A 23,677-nucleotide genomic window follows, 5' to 3' on the forward strand; every position below is an offset into this window, starting at 1 on the left:
GGCATCTTACCCCATGGCAGATGGTCGTTTTGCACCACTTCCGTTTTACGAATCAGTTTTTAAAATCACAAAAACTCGATGAAAATGCAATAGTTTAGTGAAAATTTTTGCTGAAGTATCGAGCAAATATTGTCTTATTGCTGTTACCACTTTGAAAGCCTAACAAATGAGGCTAATTATCATTGAAAACGATGAAAGTTTGAAAAATGGCATTTTACCCATTTACGAACGAACACCGATCCATTCGCGCGTGGTAGATGATCTACTAGCGTTAGCCGATGGCCTATTTATAGGATCGGCCTGTTGAAATGCTGCATTGAAAGGGAAACCGTAGCGCGCTGGGAACTTGGACACTGATATGTAACGGGATGGAGGAATAGAATTTTCTGGTTCTTAGGTCAAACCCCCACCACCCACCGGTAATCGTTTTTCCACCGCACGGTGAGTGGTATTGGTAGAATTTTCATCTGCGCGTCTCTGGCTCCGGCTTGCCTGCATTTTTGCCTGTTTTCAAACGCTCAGTACCATATTTTCCAACCGTTCGATACAGACGCGATTCCACGCGGTTTCTCTCGCGCAAATCAACCGGACGGACGGTGCGTGCACTCGAGGGAAAGAAAAGGTGTCAACCGACGGCTACGGCGCGGCGGCCAGATTCGCGACGACGCGCTTTTTCACATCTCCAGATTTCAGGTGCGCTGCAGCGACTGATGGGAATTTCTCGAGTTGTGTTGTGTGTGAAATGAATATATTGCTCGGATTGGAATTTTTCTGTGAACGTTAACGTTGTTGTGTCAAAATCAAGATGACAATTATCGAGCGGGAAAATAATTTCCTGGTGTGGAATGTCTGCTCCCGGTATTTCCGAAGAACGATTCGTGGTCGATCGTTTTTTTTTATCGAATAATGCAAAATAAAGTGAAAAACCTACCAGTGGAAATGCAACGAACGAAGAGGGGGAAATATGCGTGATGAAAGGCCCATTATAAGACAAAAGGAATGTTAATGGAATATGCATTTATTGAGAGGTGGAACATGTGTGCAATACATGCAGCGTCATTTGGGATATTTCAATATTTATATTGTACATTTCGTTTGAAACAAAAGAAAAAGTTTGGTCGTTTGTTTGTGTTCATTATCATCAAAATAGATGCACTGTGCCCAACATGCGTCAAAGTGCTTTTTAACAGTACTGATTTTGGATTAAATCGTAGATGACTAAAAAAACTCTAATTTAAAAAGCAACTGCCTTTCGATAGGCCAGAATTTGAGGTTTTCTCAAATTTCAGAATTTGAGCTTAATAACTAGACTGTCAAGATTTAACGTTAAAATTTCAAGCTTTTCAAATTTTATTAGTTTTTTGGGTGGCTTCTTCTTTATTTTCGCGTAACGTCCCCACTGGGATAATGCCCAGGATGGAACCTTGTGAGACTCCTGAGGTTGTGTGAAAGCACTTCCGACTCACCTCCGTGTTGTAAACTAGTACTCGAAGTAACTTCCGGAAATCTTGAACAGGTACCCGGGAACCCCAGACGCAGAAGCGCATCGGCAATAGTCGGCCAAATGGCGCTAGGGTAGTGGACGTATTTTGGCCCACCTTGTGAATTTCATTACATTTATCATATAATCTCTACAAAATCTTGGCAAATTATTATAAGAACTTCCAATAATCATTTGCCAAGATTTTGTAGAAATTATATGATAAATGTAATGATATCCCCAAGGTGGGCCAAAATACATGTCCTGGGCCAAAATACGTCCACTACCCTATTGGACGCAGTTCTTACACCCAGAGTCACTACTGCATACTAACGAATCCCCAGAGAAGAAAAGGTCATCTCCGGAGTCAGGAATTGGAAAATATTACAAGCTGTTAGTCGCGACACCTAGCGACTCTGCTGTACATAGTAGCCACCTCCATTTCACTCGGTCCATGGCTGTTTGTATCCAGTTCCGCACTCTGCGTAGGGTCCGTAGATCGCCCTTCACTTGGTCGACCCACCTGTCGTAAATCCTGTCGTAATTGTAGAGTAACTATATAGGGTAGGTAATCATGAATTGAACCAAATTGCGGCTTTCTGAAGCAGCGGCACTTTTGATCGATTTTTTCATCCACATGGAAATAATTTACTACGGTAAGGTATCACGTATATGAAAGCCACGGGTATAAGCTTTCCGTAAAGTGGCAAAAAGTTAACATTTGCACCATATTTCATTGAGAAATTCAATTTTTTGTCAATAGTGATTTTAATCTTAATTTGAACCATCGTAATCATAATTTGAACCAATTTTAATCTAGATTTGAACTAGTGGCGGCAGCAGCTCGAGCAATTCCCGCAACAGCCTATTTCATGCTAAACAACTAAAAATCACATGGATCTGCTAATTCTCATAACTCTTTTTCATTAGCCAGTGGAATTTCAGCTCAAAATGTTCGGAATCCTTCAAGAATTCGAAAACTAAATTTGGAATTTTCCATCGCCCAAGAGTAAACAAAGCAACCACTAGCGCAGTCTGCAGGCCAACACTGGAAGCTCGCCCCCATTCACTAGTTCAAATCTAGATTTCAAATGGTTCAATTCAAGATAAGATTCTCCAAGTAAGAATTACTTAAATTCGATAATTTTATGACAAATAATGCGGAATATTATTCGGTTGGTCGATTCTACGATAAATAAGCTTTCATTTGACGTGTTCACTTTTTGCGTGTGATACAATGCATGAGCTGTACGAGTGCACCGAAAATGTGCTTTCTCTGGGGGGAAATGGATGGAATCTCAGTGATTTTTCAATTGCCTGTTTTCCATGACAAAAACGCATTTTTCAATGCTTTTAAAGTCCATGTTGTCAGGTTATATTACGGAAAGCTGTTTAACATCCTTTTCGGGACAATATTTGCCTGAAAAGTACGTCGTTTTAATGAATTTCGAAATGGTTCAAATTAAGATTACAATTTGACTAGTTCAAAGTTTGATTTCTTACCCTACTACACCACCTAGCTCGCTGCGCTCCACGGTTTCTTGTACCGGTCGGATGACTCTCGAGAACCATTTCAGTTGGGTTGCTATCCGACATCCTGATAACGTGACCCGGCCACCGTAGCCCCCCGATTTTCGCGGTATGGACGATGGTTGGTTCTCTCAGCAGTCCCGTCTTCCATCTGCACTCCGCCGTAGATGGTACGCAACACCTTCCGTTCGAAAACTCCAAGGGCGCGTTGGTCCTTTGCACGTAGGGTCCATGTTTCGTGCCCATAGAAAACGACCGGTCTAATCAGCGTTTTGTAGATAGTTAACTTCGTGCTACGGCGAACTTTATTCGATCGTAGAGTTCTGCGGAGTCCAAAGTAAGCACAATTTCCTGCCACAATGCGCCTCTGAATTTCTCTGCTGGTGTCGTTATCGGCGGCCACCAGTGAGCCCAAGTACACGAATTCTTCAACCGCCTCGATTTCATCACCGTCGATATATTGCTAATTTAGAGAAAACTTTCCGTTTTACGGTAGAACGAAAAGCTACCGCAGCTGTCAGACTACTGATTTTCACTGAGGTATCATCGATCTACCTTAGCGAGCCAGCGAGCCCTAGCGATGCCTTGGATAGCCTTGGATACGTCGCCGATGATCATTGTTTGTTGTTGGTTTTCAGTTCAATTCACCTTGCAAGCATGCTTTGATTTGGCCTTCAGTTTCAATGATAGAATGATTTTCAAGCCTGCGGTAGGACTTTGACAGCTGCGGTAGAACTCGGCGGCTACCGCAGAGTGGAAATTTTTCTAAAAATCCGCAATAAATTCGAGGTGGCGGGCGCGGTGATTCCTCCCTGGAGCCCTTTGCCATCAGGTACTTTGTCTTCGATACAATTATGACTAATCCGATTCGCCTGGATTAGTCGGATGTACGTTTCCGCCATCGTCTCAAATTTACGAGCAATAATATCAATATCGTCAGCGAAACCAAGCAGCTGAACGGACTTCGTGGAAATCGTCCCACTCGTGTTTATCCCCGCTCTCCTTATTACACCCTCTAAAGCAATGTTGAACAGCATGCACGAAAGACCATCACCTTGCCGTAACCCTCTGCGAGATTCGAAGGGACTCGAGAGTGTCTGGAACTACGCACATCACTCGATCCATCGTCACCTTGATCAATAGTATCAGTTTATCCGGGAATCCGTATTCGTGCATAATCTGCCATAGCTGTTCACGATCGATTGTATCATACGCCGATTCGAAATCGATGAACAAGTGATGTGTGGGCACGTTGTATTCGCGGCATTTCTGCAACACCTGGCGGATGGCGAACATCTGGTCCGTTGTAGCGCGTTCACCCATAAATCCAGCCTGATATTGACCCAAGAACTCTCTTGCAATCGGTGATAGACGGCGGCATTAAATTTGAGAGAGTATCTTGTAGGCAGCGCTCAGTAGTGTGATTGTGCGATAGTTCCCGCAATCCAGCTTGTTGCCCTTTTTATAGATGGTGCACATGATACCTTCCAACCATTCCTCCGGTAATACTTCCTCCTCCCAAATCTTGGTAAGGACCCAGTGTAGTGCTCTCACCAGTCCTTCTCCACCGTATTTTAGAAGCTCGCTTGGTAGTTGATCTGCTCCAGCGGCTTTGTTGTTTTTCAACCGACCAACCTCCTCCTCAATCTCTTGAAGGTCAGGGGCCGGAAGTCTTTCGTCCTGTGCACATACTCCTAGATCTGTTACCACACCACCTTCGGTATTTGCAACGTCGCCATTGAGGTGCTCATCGTAATGCTGCCGCCACCTCTCGATCACCTCACGCTCGCTCGTGAGAATATTCCCGTGATTATCTCGGCACATGTCGGCTTGTGACACAAAGCCTCTGCGCGAGCGGTTCAGCTTCTCGTAGAACTTTCGTGTATCCTTAGCGCGGTACAGCTCTTCCATCGCTTCGCGATCTCGTTCTTCCTGCTGGCGCTTCTTCATCCGGAAGACTGAGTTCTGCCTGTTCCGAGCCTGTTTGTTACGTGCCTCATTCGCTCTCGTACGGTGTTGCAGCATTCTCGCCCATGCTGCATTCTTCTCGTTTTTCAGCTGTTCACATTCGCCGTCGTACCAGTTGTTTCTGTGATTCGGAGTCGCGAAGCCTAGTGCTGTAGCCGAGGTACTACCTATGGCGGATCGGATGTCCCTCCAGCCATCTTCAAGTGTAGCTGCGCCAAGCTGCTCTTCCGTTGGCATGGCCACTGCTAACTGCTGCGCGTAGTCTTGAGCCACTTCTACGTTACGAAGTTGCTCGATGTTGAGCCGCGGCGTTCGACTTCGACGCGTGGTGACAACGAAGTTTTGAGCGCATGTATACAGCGACTAAGTAGTGATCCGAATCTATATTCGCACTGCGGCATGTGCGGACGTTGGTTATATCCGAGAAGAATTTACCGTCGATTAGAACGTGGTCGATTTGGTTTTCTGTTTGATGGTCGGGTGATCTCCAGGTGGCTTTGTGGATATCTTTGCGGGGGAAGAAGGTGCTTCGGACTACCATACCACGGGAGGCTGCAAAGTTTACGCATCGCTGGCCGTTATCATTCGATACGGCGTGCAGGCTGTTTCGCCCGATTACCGGTCTGTACATTTCCTCCCTTCCTACCTGCGCGTTCATGTCGCCGACAACGATTTTCACGTCACGCGGCGAGCAACCATCGTATGTTTGCTCTAACTGCGCGTAGAACGCTTCTTTCTCGTTATCAGGTCTCCCTTCGTGTGGGCAGTGGTCGTTGATGATGCTGTAGTTAAAGAAACGGCCCTTAACTCTCAACATGCACATTCTTGCGTAGATCGGCTGCCACCCGATCACACGTTGTCGCATCTTGCCCAACACTCTAAATCCTGTTCCCAATTCATTGGTGGTGCCACAGCTTTGGTAGAAGGTAGCCGGTCGATGCCCGCTTTTCGACACTTTCTGTCCAGTCCAACAAAGTTCCTGCAACGCCACGATGTCGAAGTTTCGGGGATGTAGTTCGTCGTAGATTATCCTGTCACATCCTGAGAAACCTAGTGACTTGCAATACCATGTTCCAAGTTTCCAATCGTAGTCCTTATTTCGTCGCGTGGGCCGATTGTATCGAGTCGTATGTTCTCCTATGTTATTCGCAATGGGGATTTTTACGGGTGGCTTGTTGGGCCTACGCCAACACTCCTGTCTCGCCGGAGGGCCATCGTGCCAGTTCTGTTTAACGTCCCAACCAACACTAGGACGAGCACGCTGATGGGGCTACCACCTTGGATCTAGCTGTTTCTTACTTAGCCGCTGGATGCCAGAACAGACGCTGTTTGAGCCGCACCTCCTTGGTGAACAGACACTCGGATCGTACCTCCTCAATCTAGCTGAAGTCAGAAGGACAACAGTGCCCAGGCTGCACTACCAGCTAAGCACACAACTCTTAGCTGGCGGTCTTTGTCATCGCTTGACCCGTGGAAGCATTAGGTAGGAACTTCTCATAAGGAATTCTAGAGAAACTTCTGAAGGAATTCTCGAGAAACTCCCGGAAAAATTCCCTTGGAACTCTATAATGAATTCCTGAGGAACTCCTAGAGGAATGCCCGAGGAAGTACTAGATAAATTTCCGAGAATCTCCTGGTGAAATTCCTGAGAAACTTCTGGGAGAATTTCCGAGGAACTCTTGGATGATTAACTGAGGAACTCTTAAAGGAATTCTCGAGGATCTTGTAGAGGGATTGCCAAGGAGCTCCAGAGGATTTCCCGAGGAACTCCTGGAAGAATTTTCGGGGAACTGCTGGAGTATATACCAAGAAACTCCTGGAGGAATTACCGAGGAACTTCTGGAGGGATTCCCAAGGAACTCATAATTCTCGAGGAACACCTAAAGGAATCCTGGAGGAACTTCTGAACGAATTTCCGTGAAACTCCCGGAAAAAATCCCTTGGGACTCCAGGATGAACTCCCGAGGAACTCCTGGAGGAATTTCCGAGAAAGGTTTTCTCAAGGAACTCATGGAAGAGTTCCCCAGCAACACCTGGAGGAATTCCCGAGGAACTGCTGGAGGAGTTCTTGAGGAACTCCTGAAGAAATTCTCGAGGAACACCTAATTCCCGAAGAACTCCAGGATAAATTTCCAAGGAACTCCTGTAGGAAATTTCGAGAGGCTCTCCTGAAAAAAAATCGGCAAACTCCTGGAGGAATTCCCGAGGAACTGAAAGAATTCCTGAGGTACTCCAGGTGGAATATCTGAGGAACACCTGGAATAATTCCTGAGAAACTTTTGAAGGTATTCCTGAGGGAATCCTGAAGAAATTCCTGTGGAACTTCTAGAGAGATTCTCGAGGGACTACTGGAGAAATTTTACCAGGCTTGGCAAATTTTCGGACAAGTCTGCGGAAAATTCTGGATGAAGCTCTGTTTAAAATTCAAATGAAGTTCTGGGGAGTATTCCGAAAAAAAAACATTGGTAATATTCTAGAAGCAACCTCTGTTTTTGGAAATTTTTGAAAAATTAGAGAATACTCAGTTGAATTACCAGATGAATTTCGTTGCAGAAAATTTCATTTTCTATAAACAATTACTGATGAAAAAATATTTCAATAGTTCAGCATACTTCATAAAATATCCATAAAATAGTGGTCGTCTGATTTGATTCGTGAATACTTAGAATTAACTAAGAATTGCGTCAACATTTCCGCCAATATGAAGACCGAAAAATTAGGAATTACACGAAAACCTCTATTTAGGTAATGAGTCGGGACTGCCTGAATAGAATTTTACCTACCTACTATTACCTAAATGGAGTACAAGGGTGAAAACATGTTCAAGAGTGACTAGGAAATTTAAAGGGGGTCATGCAGAGTTTCAGAGGATATTCAAGGGGGTCTCAGGAAAGGAGGGACTTCAGGGGCATTTTCGGGGGTTTTGGAGGGTCTTAGGTCAGACTTGTCATTCAAATAACTAGATGGGCACGAAACACGAAAAACCCCGCAAAATTCCGCCAGACTGAAAAAATATTAAATGTCGTGTCAATTTTTATCGTATGTTGGGCCACTGTTGGACCAACATCGAACAACTATTGGGTCTATATTGGGTTTGCCGGCCGAAATAAAAACAGGTCAATGATAGGTTGATGTCGGGTATGACGTCATCAATGCTGCTGAACACAATCAAATTCCATTTAGGTAACGTTACCTAAATGGAGGGACCTAAATAGATTTTACCTAAATTTTGATTTCAGTGATATTGGATTTCTTTTGTTGAAATCCAACGTAGAATATCCCCGTTTGTCGGAATACAGTGGAATATCGGTGCAATATTGCAGGGAATTGTTATTTTTTTCTCATGTTTAGTTGCGTGTTTCGAATAGAAACAAAACCAGAGTACAGTATGCGGCAGGAAAAAATGCGAAAGTGTTTTTCAACTTCAAACCTCATTTTCGTCCATTTGACATGAACCAATCTATGTTTAAACGTTCCATGATCTATAATAGGCTAGTTTTCTGAAAAGTAAATTAAAAAAAATCCCATTTTGGTCACTAACCTTTACAGGGCGGCGCCTGAAGATGAAGACAACCAGAATTTTCCGCAAAACCGCAAAAAATCGCACAGGTCGCTAAATTTTGCATCTGATAAAACAAAATGTTTGATTTTCTCTACAATATCATCAAATATATGTCCTTATTTCATCTGGTATGTGAAACTACATGGCTCTGGATCAGTGTGGTCTGGTTGTTCATCGAATTTGAGCTAATTTTGTTACTGTTATAGGGCTCTGCACGAAAGTTACTCCCTCTCTTTCGCTCTTATTAGGATTTTGTAAACAACAAGGCCAAGAAACTTCAAAATCCCATACAAAATCAAAACAGTGCAGTGCCCTATAGTCATTTTGTTTAATGACCATTGGGCGCGCAGTTTATTGATATCCGCTTATTAGGCCTACATTATCACATGTTAAACATCAAATATGTTCATTTTTATTTTTCAGTGCTAGAATTTAGACATTGACTGATACACTGTCATGAAAAAATAGTCATATATATCCCATATTTAGCGTGTAACAGTGCCTTGAACTTTTCGCAGTTTTTCCTGCCGCACCCTGTATCTGAAAGCTCATGTATACATGAATGAGACAGTGTGCCATGCGCTGGTTTGAAATGCGTTTCAGGAAATTTTTGAGATTTGAGATCACAGCATGCTCATGAAAAATCTAGTGTACGTGCCTCAATGAGACGTCTCGTGAGACTCGTCTCATTGAGATGTTCGTCAGTTAAAAAATAATTGCAGCGACGTTATTTTGGAGGCCTGATCCCACCTCAGAATTAAGGCAAAAATACCGAGTTTGATACTTATGTGGGGATTGAATCGGTTTATCCGCGAGCAGTAATGGCAGCGATGGGTACTAGCGATTTGGATTTTGACGTTTCTTAGTGGGAAATCCGGGAATTCGAAGCGATGCGGTTCCCCTCATCACCCCTTCGTCAGTTGTTCGGTGAAGTCAACCAGTTGCTATCCGCACGAACGCGCGATTCGTCATTATCGTTACCGCTCGCTTGTATCCAGCGCGGCCGTTACGGCTCGCCGATAAGTGGATAAAATGGGCCAATTGGACATCTAATAAATATTGGATTTGTTTTCATGGATTGAGATTGCAATATCCCTGCCCAAAGATGTTGTGCACATCATATCTGTCCTTCTTCACACTACATGTTTAACGTGTCTGTGTGGGCCAACAATTATTTTCAATTCACAACCTATGATAATATTTGTAAGGCGAAAAAATAATCTTAGTTGAAACTTTCGGAAGATGAACGCTGGTGTCATTTTCCATCATCCCAAACGATCCTGTATGGTCAAACAGAACACGCCTAGAAATTCACCGATAAGAAGCTACAGCACGCTGTCCCCCAATAAATTGTGGGCATACTCACGTCATTTTGAAAGAAGCCTTTTCGAGGATTGTTCCTCGCACCACCTTTTCCGTCATAAAACAATCTCTGGTTGAATTCCATTTGTCCCAGCACACTAACGATCTGAACGCCCTCCGCCCCCGGGAAACGCCAACCCATTCCCAGCTGAACATCATCCAGAAATGTCACCCTAGTGAAGGATTCAAGAGTAAATCAAACCGGTGCACAGTGTTCGAAATCGATGATTTTACGATCAAAATTAAATAACTTTTTTTAGGTTGGTTCTAGAGGTTTGGCGTGTTCTACAAAGCTTTTCTGCATGTTAAAAGGCGTCTTTTGATAAAATGTAATAAATGATTAATCCGCCTAGAAGTGAGATAAAAATTTTATTTTTTCGAAATATTTTTTTAGAGGTTTGACGTCTTCCGCAAAGTTGTAGCCCATGATAAGAGAACAAAAATCGTAGAACATGTCAAAGCTCCATCTCTTACGGTTTTCGAGATATGGAGCGTTTTGTGCGAAGTAATCCTAAAACTAGTTTTTTCAGTGTAGCTTCAACAGATAAAATCCTACAGTTTTGTGACCTTCTACAAACTTGTTCAAGACGTCAAAATACACATTTCTTCCACAGATATCAAGTCATTATATCTTTAAACAAAAAAGTTATAGGCAAATTTATCATATTTTAAGGTGTACTTTCACCTTAAGTAACTATTTCCGGCGCAAAATGGCGCACATGGCTCAGTCGGTAGTTGAAAGATTAGACTTTTTACTACCACTTGGGGGTGGAAACCTTCGTGGGCAATAGTGGGAAAGGTGGTTTAAATACATGACAAAAACTAATTATTTTGCCTGTAATACAAGAAAAATAAATAAAAAATAAATAATTTAGGATCCCGCAGTAATTTTTACTGCATTGCGTAATTTCCAGCAATATTTTACAACATTTTTGAGCATGATTTGTTTATTTATTTACTTAAATTAGCGATACTTTACGCCAAAGGTGCATTCGTGTCGTTTTTGAGCATTGTTTTTACCTAACAGAATATTTTATTCATGCTTTTGAATTCATTTTGTTTACTATCTGATGATCGGGCAATTTCTGATAAAGTTACTTTAAAATTACCTATTTGAAGTTTTTTTTGGGGCAATATGTTATGTAGCGCTAGAAATAGGAAGAAGGAAATATTAAACAGTTCAAGATGTGCAACAAAACACAGAGTAGAATTTTTTTTCATGTATTTATATTTATATTTGTATTTATGCTTTTTTGGTAATCTACGAGTTTGACTTACACCTGGGAAGCAATTGAAATATATCAGATATAAATCAATAAAATACAGGGTGTGAGAAATGATGCGATGGTTTTTTTTATTTAAAACTAGCTGTCCCGGCAAACTTTGTCTTGCCGTCTTGTGGTGGTTTGACAACTGTTTAGCCCAAAATAGCACCGCACTCTAGATTGATTTCATTTCGGTCGTGTTGATTTCCTTCCCAGCTCATAGAAAATCAGTTCTTTTTCAATTTTGTTACTTTTCTAGTTGATTTTCGTAACTTTTTGTACATATAAACACAGCCACCACGAATACGAACCGAACCGTGCCAGAGTCATGTCGATCGGTTCATCCGTTCTTGAGTGTTGTTGCCTCAAAGGAACTTCAAACTCATTTTTATATATATAGATATTATTTTTAATCTCTTGACGTTAACCAATTACATGTTTTGACGTCCCATCGTCTGCATCATGAGTTGATTGAAGTATTTTTCATATTTTTAACAGTACTTTTCACAAAAATCGAGTTGAAAATATTTTTTTTATCAAATTGATCATCTATATATATAAAAATGAGTTTGGCTTCCCTTTGAGGCAACAAAAGTCACGAACGGCTGAACCGATCGGGATGACTCTTGCAGGGTTTGATTCGTATTCATGGTGGCTGTGTTTATATGTAAAAAAAAATTAGGAAAATCAACTAAAAAGAAGAGCAATTGTAAAATTACTGAAATTGTTATGAGCGGGGAAGAAATTCAAAGCGATCACATTAAAACCAATCTAGAGTGCGGTGCCAAAATGACTCCCCAGCAGTTGTCAAACAATCACAATCAAAAATGGCAGTACAACGTCTGCCGGGACAGCTAGTTTGATATAAAAAGATCTACTTTATTTTCACCAGAAAATCGTCAACATATGTATTGAAGAATGTAAAATCACAACTACCTTAATAAGAAGAGCAAAGGTATTTATCAAAACGCATTTGATATTCTAACCACCGTAGCCATTCAATTGTATGACTATTGGGTAGAGGGTAGGTAGTCATTCGTTTGGGCATAGATATGTTGTCATAAGTTTGAAGAAATTCAATACTTTTATTTAGAACTAGCTTTAGTTATAACTCTCGGGAACAATATTTTGTCCTTATGTTTCAATTTTTAGTGATAAAAACTCACTGGTTTTTGTAAAAACGTTTTAAAATATTGCCGGAAGAAACCCAGTGCAGTAAAAATTACTGTGGGCTTCTTAATTTTTTTTTAAAATTTTTTTTCTTGTATTATAGGCAAAATAATTAGTTTTTGTCATGTATTTAAACCACCTTTCCCACTATTGTCCACGAGGGTTTCCACCCCAAAGTGATAGTAAAAAGTCTAATCTTTCAACTACCGATTGAGCCATCTGCGCCATTTTGCGCCGGAAATAGTTACTTAAGGTGAAAGTACACCTTAAAATATGACAAATTTGCCTATAACTTTTTTGTTTTAAGATATAATGACTTGACAATGTGATGTGCACTAACATCGCGAGTCTCAAGCTCATGGAATTTTCATGTGCTCACAGCCAACTTTTCTCAAGCTCGTATTGAGATTTGTGCGTACATATACTCTGAACAAAACAAATCAATTTCGATCGCCTCAATCGCCATTAACTTGCATACAAGTTCTTGTACACAAGTTTAAGTGACTGCGTAATGGGAAAAGGTTTTTCAGATTGACTGTTGACTGCTGTTCCCCTCGCAAACTGGGCAGCGATGGCGCTGGCTGACGGCTTTCCTCTCCTCACTGGGGCTCCTGCAGAAGGGCTCTCCAATATGATAGATGGCACGTACTCCGTAGAAAGAGTACCCAGGTACATGAACCCAAATGGAGGTTTCGGAAAACTGGTGGTTCTTAGGATGCAACCAGTGAATGGGAGGATGGAAGACCACCGCTTCACGCTTCGCAAATCTATCGAGCACTGCATAAACGACAAAACCGAAGGAGCAATCTCCAAGGCCCAAGGAAGAACATATGCCCTGAAAGTGCGAAGTAAGCATCATATCGAAAAGCTGCTAGTCATGAACCATCTGAACGACGGAACCAGAGTAAAAGTGACATATCATCCTGGACTAAATTCAACCAAGTGCGTTATTACCTGCAAGGATCTCACCAAAATTAAGAATGATGCCAAAATTGTCGATTGACTCAGGGACCAGCAGGTCATAGACGTACGAAAGATAACCCGAAGAACAAGCGAAGGCAGAGAACCCACCGCTACGGTAATTTTAACCGTTAGCGGAACCACCCGACCGGATCATGTGGACATTGGATATCAACGCATCATAACTAGGCCGTACTACCCCGCCACAATAATGATGTGCCATCAGTGCTTCGAATTTGGGCGCACCAAAGCAAGATGTAAACACGAAAATGCGACGTGCGGATATTGTGGGGATACCCACACATTGGCGGAAGGAGAAAGGTGCACAAAACCTGCTTACTGTACACGATGCAAGTCAAGTGACCATCCAGTTGGAAGCAGAAGATGCCCTTTTTTTATCAAGAAGAGGACTACATCCAGCACATACGGATTGACAAAGGCATTTCATACCGTGAAGCCAGCAGCATTTTTTAGGCTAACACCGGCACTCGCTCCTATGCAGGTGTTACTGCAAACAGCAAAAACCAGGCAATAATTGACCTAGCAGCCCAGGTAGAAAAGCTCAACGGCATAATGGCAATAAAGGACGCTCAAATCAAATCCCTACAATCTCAAGCCACATCTAGCTCCACTACCCGATTCAACGACGACTACGAAAAGCTGCTGAACTTGGTAACAAAAATGCAAGCTGATATGGAGCTGATGACAAGCGAATTCAGATACTCGAGACAGCCAATAAATTGTAAAACAGAATTGACCAAGTGAGAAAACATGGCACCATCGAGGACCTCATAGCATGAGTGTCCACACTTGAAAGCACATCGTCCCAAAAGGATAAAGAAATTGAAGCTCTCCAGAAGGAAAACAAAAGTACAGAAACATGCTTGGATTTAAGGAACGAAAACCACAGCGGCAAAGAAAAGTCCTTCGAACTACCCTACGACACACCTCTCGCATACCAGGTAACCAAACCTAACAAATCTGCCGAATCTTCAGAACCGAAACCCAAGGGAGCAAAACCAAAATTTAAAAAAGTTTGCAGCAATACCGCAATGCCGAGTTCCCACTGGTGTCCAAGGTGCAAGCTCATTTCGCATACTGACCTTTAGCTTCCCTAATTTAACGAACTTATTTACGTCCGGTTCAGGTAGCTGTACCAAGGCTACCTGTGTGCCTATCAGGCCCATCCGCAGACGAACGGCTGTGGTGGCCACCTGCACCTCGCACTGTTGCTGCAATACCGTGATGATCTCTTCCGCTTCGGTGATCTCTCTAGGTTCTTTACCGTCAGAGTCGCCTCCACTGTAAGACCCCTTCGCCAAGGACCTCTTCTTCCAAAACTTTTTTAGGCGGCGCCCTTGCGCTCCTGGTCGCGCTTGAGCTCGAGGATCATTTATTAAAAAAAAAGACACTACACCGTCTTCAACCAGGCAGAGGTTGCACAAACTGAACGATAACTAGCGTGGGACAACTTACAACACACGAAACACCCTGTAGTCCAATGGAGCGTTTTCCGTTTGACGAAAAGTTTTCACTGACCGAGGCTTCGAACGCCTAGTAGACGGATGACGCCGCTAACCGCACGGCCACGAAGCTCACCTTTAGTCCGTACGAGTACATTTAATACTGTGTACGTCGCTCTTGGATCCACGAGCTTGGCGTCGCTTCCCATTCCCTTTAGGACGTCCGAGTACTTAGGGTTGTTGTCCGGAATTCTTGTAACGTGCCCGGCCCACCGTATCCTTCCGGCTTTGGCCACCTTCTGGATGCTGGGTTCGCCATAAAGTGCAGCGTGCTCGTGGTTCATCCTTCTCCGCCACACACCGTTTTCCTGCACCCCGCCGAAGATCGTCCTTAGCACGCGTTGCTCGAAAACTCCGAGTGCTTGCAGGTCCTCCTCGAGCATGGCCCATGTTTCGTGTCCATAAAGCCCGGTCTTATTAGCGTTTTGTACATGGTGCATTTGGTGCGTGGGTGAATTTTTTTTTTTTACCACAGCTTCTTCTGGAGCTCGTGAGGGACTAAATGGGCTGTAGTAACGAGCATGGTGACGTCATATTTGGGTATGGTGATGTCATACTTTCCCTCTCCGGTATGTTGGATCTGTGAGTCTATTTATAGAGGAGCTACCAATATGAAGAACCATTTCAGCATTTCAGCATATATTGCCCCTCACTTCAAGTGCTGCGATGGCCTCACTGGTAAAAACGACGAGCTCCTGTTCTAGGTTCTAGCCGTCCTAGGTTCGAATCCCTGGGTTTTATGTATACCATGTGGAGAAGTTTTTTGATGCCAGTAACTTTTTACTATAAATAAAATGTCACTCTAAAAATTTATTACCCAAAAATGAGATAATTTTTACACTACTTAGTTTTTACCCAATATATTTATAACTGCTTTATAACAACATGTGATATAATTTGATTGATTTTTGTATCTTATTTTGTTATAAGCTTGCTATTATTGTATCAAGCCCTGTTATAATAATGCAATGACTAGAGCAATTTTAGTTATATATTTTGTTATTTTAACACCTAACCGGCGAATTTTATAACTCATTCTGTTATGAAAAATCTTTGAAATAAATAACTTAATCGGTTATAATTTTGTTATGCCTTTCTGATCGGGTAGTAGGCCCGATTTCCGCTGATGATGCGCCTTCGAATTTCACGACTCACGTTATTGTCAGCCGTCAGTAAGGATCCGAGATAGACGGATTCCTCCACCACCTCGAAAGTATCCTCGCCTATCGTAACATTACTACCCAGACAGATCCGGTCGTGTTCGGTTCCGCCTACCAGCATGTACTTTGTTTTTGAGGCATTCACCACCAGTCCGACCTTTGCTGCTTCGCGATTCAGGCGGGTGTACAGCTCAGCCACCGTTCCAAATGTTCTGGCAATAATGTCCATGTCGTCCGCAAAGCACACAAATTGACCGGATTTTGTGAAAATCGTTCCCCGGCTGTTGAGCCTGGCTCGTCGCATCAAACCTTCCAGAGCGATGTTGAATAGTAGGCATGAGAGTCCATCACCTTGTCGCAGTCCCCGGCGAGATTCGAATGAACTGGATAGTTCACCCGAAACCCTTGCGCAGTTTTGCACACCGTCCATCGTTGCTTTAATCAGTCTAGTCAGCTTCCAAGAAAAGTCGTTTTCGTCCATGATTCTCCTTAGCTCTGCGCGGTCGATATTGTCGTATGCCACCTTGAAGTCGATGAACAGGTGATGAGTTGGGACCTGATATTCACGGCATTTCTGGAGGACTTGCCGTACGATAAAAATCTGGTCCATTGTCGACCGGCCGTCGATGAAGCCGGCTTGATAACTTCCCACGAAGTTTTTTTAGGTTTAGGTGACAGACGACGGAAGATGATGTGGGATAGCACTTTTTAGACAGCATTCAAAATAGTGATCGCCCTGAAGTTCTCACATTCCAAATGGTCGGCTTTATTGTGAATGGGACAGATTACCCCTTCCTTCCACTCCTCCGGTAGCTGTTCGGTTTCCCAGATCCTGACTATAAGCCGATGCATACATGTGGCCAACTTTTCTGGGTCCATCTTGATGAGTTCAGCAGAAATACCATCCTTACCAGCTGCTTTGTTGGTTTTGAGCTGATGAATGGCATCCTTAACTTCCCTCAGCGTGAGAGTTGGTTTATTTCGGTCTTCCGCTGCACTGGCGTCGTCGTTTCCTCCATTGCGGTGGTCTCCCATGCCTTCATTCTCCACGCCATTCAGGTGCTGATTGAAGTGCTGCTTCCACCTTTCGATCACCTCACGTCCGTCCGTCAAGAGGCCTCCGTCTTTATCCCTGCATATTTCGGCACGCGGCACGAAGCCGTTGCGGGATGCGTTGAGCTTCTGATAGAACTTCCGTGTTTCTTGGGAACGGCACAGCAGTTCCATTTCTTCGCATTCTGCTTCTTCCAGGCGGCGCTTTTTCTTCTGGGTCCCTTGCTGCAGCATTACCGCCCTCGCTGCGTTCTTCGCCGCCAAAACCGTTCTGCACTCTTCGTCGAGCCATTCGTTCCGTCGATTCCGTTCCACGTATCCGATGGTGCTCTTGGCTGCGTCGTTGATGGCTGCTTTCCCTGTACTCCAGCAGTCCTGTAGAGGGGCCTCATCGAGCTCGCCCTCATCTGGCAACGCGGCCTCGAGATTCTGCGCGTATGCTGAGGCGACATCCGGTTGTTTCAGTCGCTCTAGGTTGTACTGTGGCGGTCGCCGGTACCGTACATTGTTGATGATGGACAGTTTTGGGTGCAGTTTGACCATCACCAGATAGGGGTCGGAGTCGATGTTGGCGCCGCGGTAGTTCCTGACGTCGATAATGTCGGAGAAGTGCTTTCCGTCAATCAGAACGTAGTCAATTTGAGATTCCGTCTGCTGCGGTGATCTCCAGGTGTAACGATAAGGGAGGCTGTGTTGGAAAAAGGTGCTACGTATGGCCTTCAATGGCGCTGAACTCGCCAATCGTCGGTCTGAATTCCTCCTCCTCGCCTACCTGAGCGATTAATTCTACTATGATGATCTTGATGTTGTGGCTTGGACACGGTGATCGTACGCGCGTTCGAGCTGCGCGTAAAATGCGTCCTTGTCTTCATCAGTGCTTCCGGAGTGTGGGCTGTGTACGTTTATTATGCTGAAGTTGAAGAATCGGCCGTTGATCCTTAACCTTCATATTCTATCGTCGATCGGCCACCAACCGATAACGCGCCTCTGCATATCACCCATCACGAAGAAAACTGTTCCCTGCTCGCGTGTGTTGCCGAAGCTTTGGTAGATGGTATGATTACCTCTAAACGTTCGCACCATGGATCCTGTCCAACACACCTCCTGCAGCGCTACGATGCCGAGCCCGCGGTCCTTCAGTAGATCGGCGAATATGCGGGTGCTCCCAATGAAGTTGAGAGATCGGCGATTCCACGTATCCAGTTTCCAATCGCAAGTCGTTTTTGTTCGCTGTGGTCGTTGCCGTTGGTCTCGGTTCGTATTATTCTGTTGCTAATTTTCCGTTACAATGGTTTTTTACGGCTGGCTCGTAGGGCCAGACACCAACCCCTTACTTTCCGGAGGACCATAGTGCACAGTTGAGCTTAGAGTCCTTCCCTGGCACTTGGACGTAGATCAGCCGCCCCTTACATGGTGATCAGACGCTGTTGTGAGCCGCTCCTCCTGGAGAACAGACACTCAGGTTTGCCGAAGCAAACCCCCTTTCCCCTGTCAGCCTATGACCAAAGTTCCCACCGGAGGTTTCCCGATCTTCCCTAAGGTTGCTCATAGTTTCCGGCCGGTACCACGAGGAGGTAGGTATAGGAGTTGCTGGGTAGAGGCTAGTGGATCACAATTGGATCTGAGTAGCGCAGCATACCCAGCCTTTACCGTACCGTAGGTCGATCAAGTGGAGGACGATTTGCGGACGCCATGGATCGAGTAGACTGAAGACGACTCCCACGTACAGCAGAGGACACTCAGGCCTTATTCTGACCGGTAAGGCAAGTAAGATTTATGGCAGTTCTCAAAACCTTAACTAACTAGACTAATTGATCATCAAAATGTTGTTTGAGATGAGATCCACTTCGACCCCAGTTGTACCTCGTGGAATCAATCCTTACCACACGAGATCTGTGCTAAGTTCACTAGCTTAACCTTTCAGTACTCGCTCCAAGTTTTGTAACGCGAGCAGTCGCGCGTTGTACTTTGTACAACACCCATTCATTCTGAAATATCCAAGGATCCTGATTGTTTAGAGGAGGACTGTCTTTATAAAAGTTGTTGTAAATTTCATGGGCTACTTGATGCTGACAAAGTTGATTCGTAATACGTCCACTAGGCGGCGCTAGTGAGCAATATCATGTTATATCTTATATCTCAGGATCCTGGTGTCTTAGAAAGATGGTGTCTTCGGCAAAGTTGTTTGGTAGGTAAACGGCTTACAGATTATTGGCCGTTTAATTGGAAATTCCACCACTAGGCGGCACTAGTGAGCAAATAAACTTTATATCCTATGTATCTCGGGAACCTGATAACTTAGAAAGATGGTGTCTTCGACAAAGTTGTTTGGTAGGTCAAGTACTTATGGATGATTCGCAGTTTAATTTGAAATTTTATCACTTGGCTGCGCTACTGAGCACGTAAATATTATATATTATGTATCTCTGGACCCTTATTATATAGAAAGATAGTGTCTTCGGCAAAGATGTGTCAAGAACTCAACACTAGACCATGCAAACAACATACATTACATGCACCAGTGGATAGCATGGTGCGGTTACACGCTTGACAACGCTAACCGAACCGCCACGAAGCTCCACTTTACTCAGAAAGATGGTGTCTTTGGCAAAGTTGTTTGGTAGATCAAAGACCAAATGGAGGGAAAGTTACCCGACTAAAAGATTCTAACAAAAATATAACATAATTATAACAAACTATGATATGTATAACTCATTGTGATATAATCATGTTTAACATCATTGGTGTTTAAAAATATTATAACTAAATTGTATCATATTATGTTATAAATGTTGTTCAACAACTCATTGTGAAATAATTTAGTTCTGATTCTTTGACATTCAGAACATCATTTTACACAATTGTACCAAAATATGATAGAAACTAGTTTTCTTGAAGCTTAAATTTATATCATATTGTGTTATAATTCTGTTCTGATTATAACAAAATAGGTTATTATTTTGATTAGACCGGTGTACTTTTTGTTACAGTTTTAGTTAATTTAACATCATCCTGCATCTAGTTTATAACAAAATAAATTATAGAAAAATTTTATATCATCATAGCACAATGTGTTATAAACTTGATATATTTTTCTAGTCGGGTACCTCTCGTGCCGACTTTCTAAAAGATCGAAAACTTACAGATAGTTGTCCGTTTGAATCGAAATTTCACCACTAGATGACGCTAGTGAACATAAAAAAATGTATATGCAATAGTTCTCAGGATCCTGGTTATTAGAAGAGAGATGGTGGTTTCGGAAAAGTTGTCAAATAGGTTAAGTGCATTTGGTTGATGGGTCGTTGAAATCAATATTTCGCCAGTAAGTGGTGCTAATGAGTATGCAAATTTTATATCTCATATACCTCCGAGTCTGATTACCTGGGAAGTTGATATCTTTGGCAAGGTTGGTTGGTAGATCAAGGGCTTTCAGTTGATTGACTATTTGATTCGTGCTTCTGCCACCAGTTGTAAATTTGCAAAAGCATGAACGTGTTATTATTCATCTAGAAAAAAATCAACGAGCTGTAAATTTTTATACTTCCGAAAGTTTTCAAAATTTGAAAATTACACAACTAGTTGATTATAATTTGTTTAAATTAGCACTTGATTGATTAATTTTACATGAAGTTAAAGCGCTTAGTAAAATATTCAATATCTGACCGTCGTATTTCAATATACTCTATCTCAAGGTTGTCAATGTCACGGGATAAGTACATCCATCCTTTATCCATCAAACAACAATGTCGAAGACATCATCTTTCTAAGTAATCAGGATCTTGAGATATATGAGGTATAAAATAGAAATGCTCACTAGTGCCACCTGGATGTGAAATTGCACGTCATATTTGTCTTCATCAGTTAGTGTTTGATCTACTAAACAACTTTTCAGAAGACACCAACTTTCTAAGTAATCAGGGTCGTGAGACATATGAGTAAAAATTTGAATACACACTAGCGCCACCTAGATGTGGAGTTTTAAATCATACGGCTCTCCATCAGTTAGTGTTCGATCTACTAAACAACTTTGCTGACGACATCATCTTTCTAAGTAATCAGGATCTCGAGATATATGAGTTATAATATTTGAGTACTCACTTGCGCCACCTGGATGTGGAATTCCACATCATACTTGTCTTCATCAGTTAGTGTTTGATCTACTAAACAACTTTGCAGAAGACACCATCTTTCTAAGTAATCAGGGTCCTGAGATGCATGAGTTATAAAATTTCAATGCACACTAGCGCCACCTAGATGTGGAGTTTCAAACCAAACGGCTCTCCATCAGTTAGTGTTTAAACAGCCAAACAACTTTGCCGAAGACACCATCTTTCTAAGTAGTCCGGATCCTGAGTTATATGGGATATAAAAATTACATGCTCACTAGCGCCACCTATCGGTTGAAATCTGAATTTCTCAGATCACCTCGCGAAGGCCCTTGATATCCCAAGTAACTTTGCCGAAGACATCATATTTCTAGATCATTTAGATTTTGAAATACACTAATTCACATTCAACTGTCTATCTTATCTTAAATATAGTACGTTCTTCATATTGCGATTTTCAATTTTCCGCATTATAAGGAGTTATACTGTTTTCAAAAAAGGTCTTATAATATTCCAAATAAGATTCCTGTAGAATACATTTGGGGTTGACATCGATAGAAAAGATGGTTTCAAAGTAATAGTCGATAATTCTCATGTGTTGTACAAAGTACAACAGCGCGATTAACGGAAGGTTAAAAGTTTTGCCTCGCAGAATGCATGGCTTGAACAAATCTGAGCTGGCACATTTTCCTACGAAAGACAAACCCAAACAACACGAACAAACAAAAATCTGTTTTTGTTGAACGCGGTAGAGAAGAAAAACAATCCCAGTTTATTTGCCGTGTGCGTGTGTGCATCAGTGCAAACAGAATTGATGCGGCAGATCATCCATGAAAAAAAAAAACCGCGCTTGAAAGTGGAATCCATTTTTCCGGTTTGATTTCTGAATAATGGTGCAAAATAATTAAAATTTGATTCAACACGTGGCGTGGGGTGATACGTGTTCGTGTGCGTGGTTGGTTGGTTGTTGCGGGAAAAATTGATCAACAAAGTGTTACATCTACCTATCAAACGGACGCGGTGGCTAATGCGGACGACCCCCGGCCAAGTACGTGCGCGTGCGGTTACTCTCCGGTGAAACGTGTTAAAGTTTTCCATTTATTACTGGTGGTAAACGTATCGGAAAATGTGAAAACTGTGAGGGTTTACATTCGAATTGAACTGGGATGTAGTGCGAAGCAATCCGAATGTAGGTCAGTTTATGGTGCAGAAAATCCGGGAGCAGATGTGCGCGAGATTGGAAATGGTGCTAGTCGAAATTAAAGTTTAACCACAGACAAACAGACGTAACACTCTGATAATTCCCATTGTACACAGATTTAACAGTCTTTTTCAAATTTTGATAGTTGGCCAACTGTCCAACCGTGGCGCTCGCATCGTTTTTGTTCGAGTTTGACGTTTTCTCACTACCGCCACCTAGTTGGTGGTCGGCCAAACATAGTCCTTTTAGCATTGGGCGAATATGTTTCCGTGACTATGATTTGAATTGAAAAATGTTCGAAGTGTTACGTCTGTTTGTCTGTGGTTTAACCATTTTCCACTGATTGCATTGTTCGATTGTTGGGTGAATTTATTCAACGCAGCGCACAGATCCGACGGAAAGTGATGCATCGCTCGAGTGTGTAAACAGAGATATTACTGCTGCTGGTGGTGCTGCTGCTGCGTGGAGCCAGTGATTTATTGCACCAAAGATCCAGTCAAGTCATTGGCGGGCTTCCATCAGTGCAGTCGAGTCCGCGGAGGAAGTAGATTGGAGAAAATTACTTTCCCAGTGTGAGCCAGTGGAATGACTACCCGAGGGATAAGGCGGAAAAAGTCATACCTGGCAGAGATTAAAGTAGCTGTGATAGGTGCTCCGAGCGTGGGGAAAAGCGGTAAGTAATTGATGCCTGGCCGCACGTTGGCGTCATTATGAAGATTAAAACATTATTAATTAGCTAGGTATGGTAGAATATATCAAAAGAAATTTGGAGGAAAAATTGTTCATGAGATGTTGGGAAATGCTCATTATTAAGCTTCTACAGATGCATTTATACGGCAGCCCATTGCTTGCACCGTTAAAGTTATTAAACAATCTATGAAAAAATGCCAAACGACCCATTGATATATTTTCAATAATCCATAGAAGCATCAAAAGGCCGGCTCCATAAGCATCCCAAGTAACACATGTATAAGGTTAAATGACGGTCCTCAAAACCTCCACAAGACTAATTGGTCATCAAAATGTTATTTGGAACGTTATCCTCCATTTGGAACAAATTTCTGGGGAAGGGTTTAAAGGTGGCTGAAGAGCGGTTGGAGGTGGGGGCGGAGGATGATGTAAGAGGTCTGTGGAGTTCAAAAGGGATGTATGGTGGTGGTCGGGGAAAGGTGGGAGGCTAGGGGGGAGGTGTTGATAGTCTGTTCGGAAGTTGACTAGGAGCGGCTAGTAGGGATTGGATGGGGGTTTTCCGAAAGATGGCTCCTGGAGTATGGTTCTTTAATATATTTAAAGATGTTCTAGGTTATCCAAGAACCTACGCTATCCAAGGACATTCG

At 42.8% G+C, this 23,677-nt stretch overlaps 1 protein-coding gene across 2 annotated transcripts in view; it reads left to right on the forward strand.

Moving 5' to 3' along the window:
• Positions 1–501: 501 nt before the first annotated feature.
• The window catches only part of LOC109413954 (ras-related and estrogen-regulated growth inhibitor), a 43,941-nt gene continuing 20,765 nt past the window's right edge, over positions 502–23,677 (forward strand). The window contains exons 1-2 of one of the 2 annotated variants that reach the window (XM_029870734.2): positions 502–693; positions 22,723–23,013. In XM_029870734.2, coding sequence (XP_029726594.1) covers positions 22,926–23,013 — 88 coding nt within the window. In that variant the 5' untranslated portion in view covers positions 502–693; positions 22,723–22,925. The remainder of the gene's footprint in view (positions 694–22,722; positions 23,014–23,677) is intronic. The other variant, XM_062854095.1, reaches the window with a different exon arrangement.

The sequence above is a fragment of the Aedes albopictus genome, chromosome 2 (genome assembly GCF_035046485.1).
Source record: "Aedes albopictus strain Foshan chromosome 2, AalbF5, whole genome shotgun sequence".
NCBI lineage: Eukaryota > Metazoa > Arthropoda > Insecta > Diptera > Culicidae > Aedes > Aedes albopictus.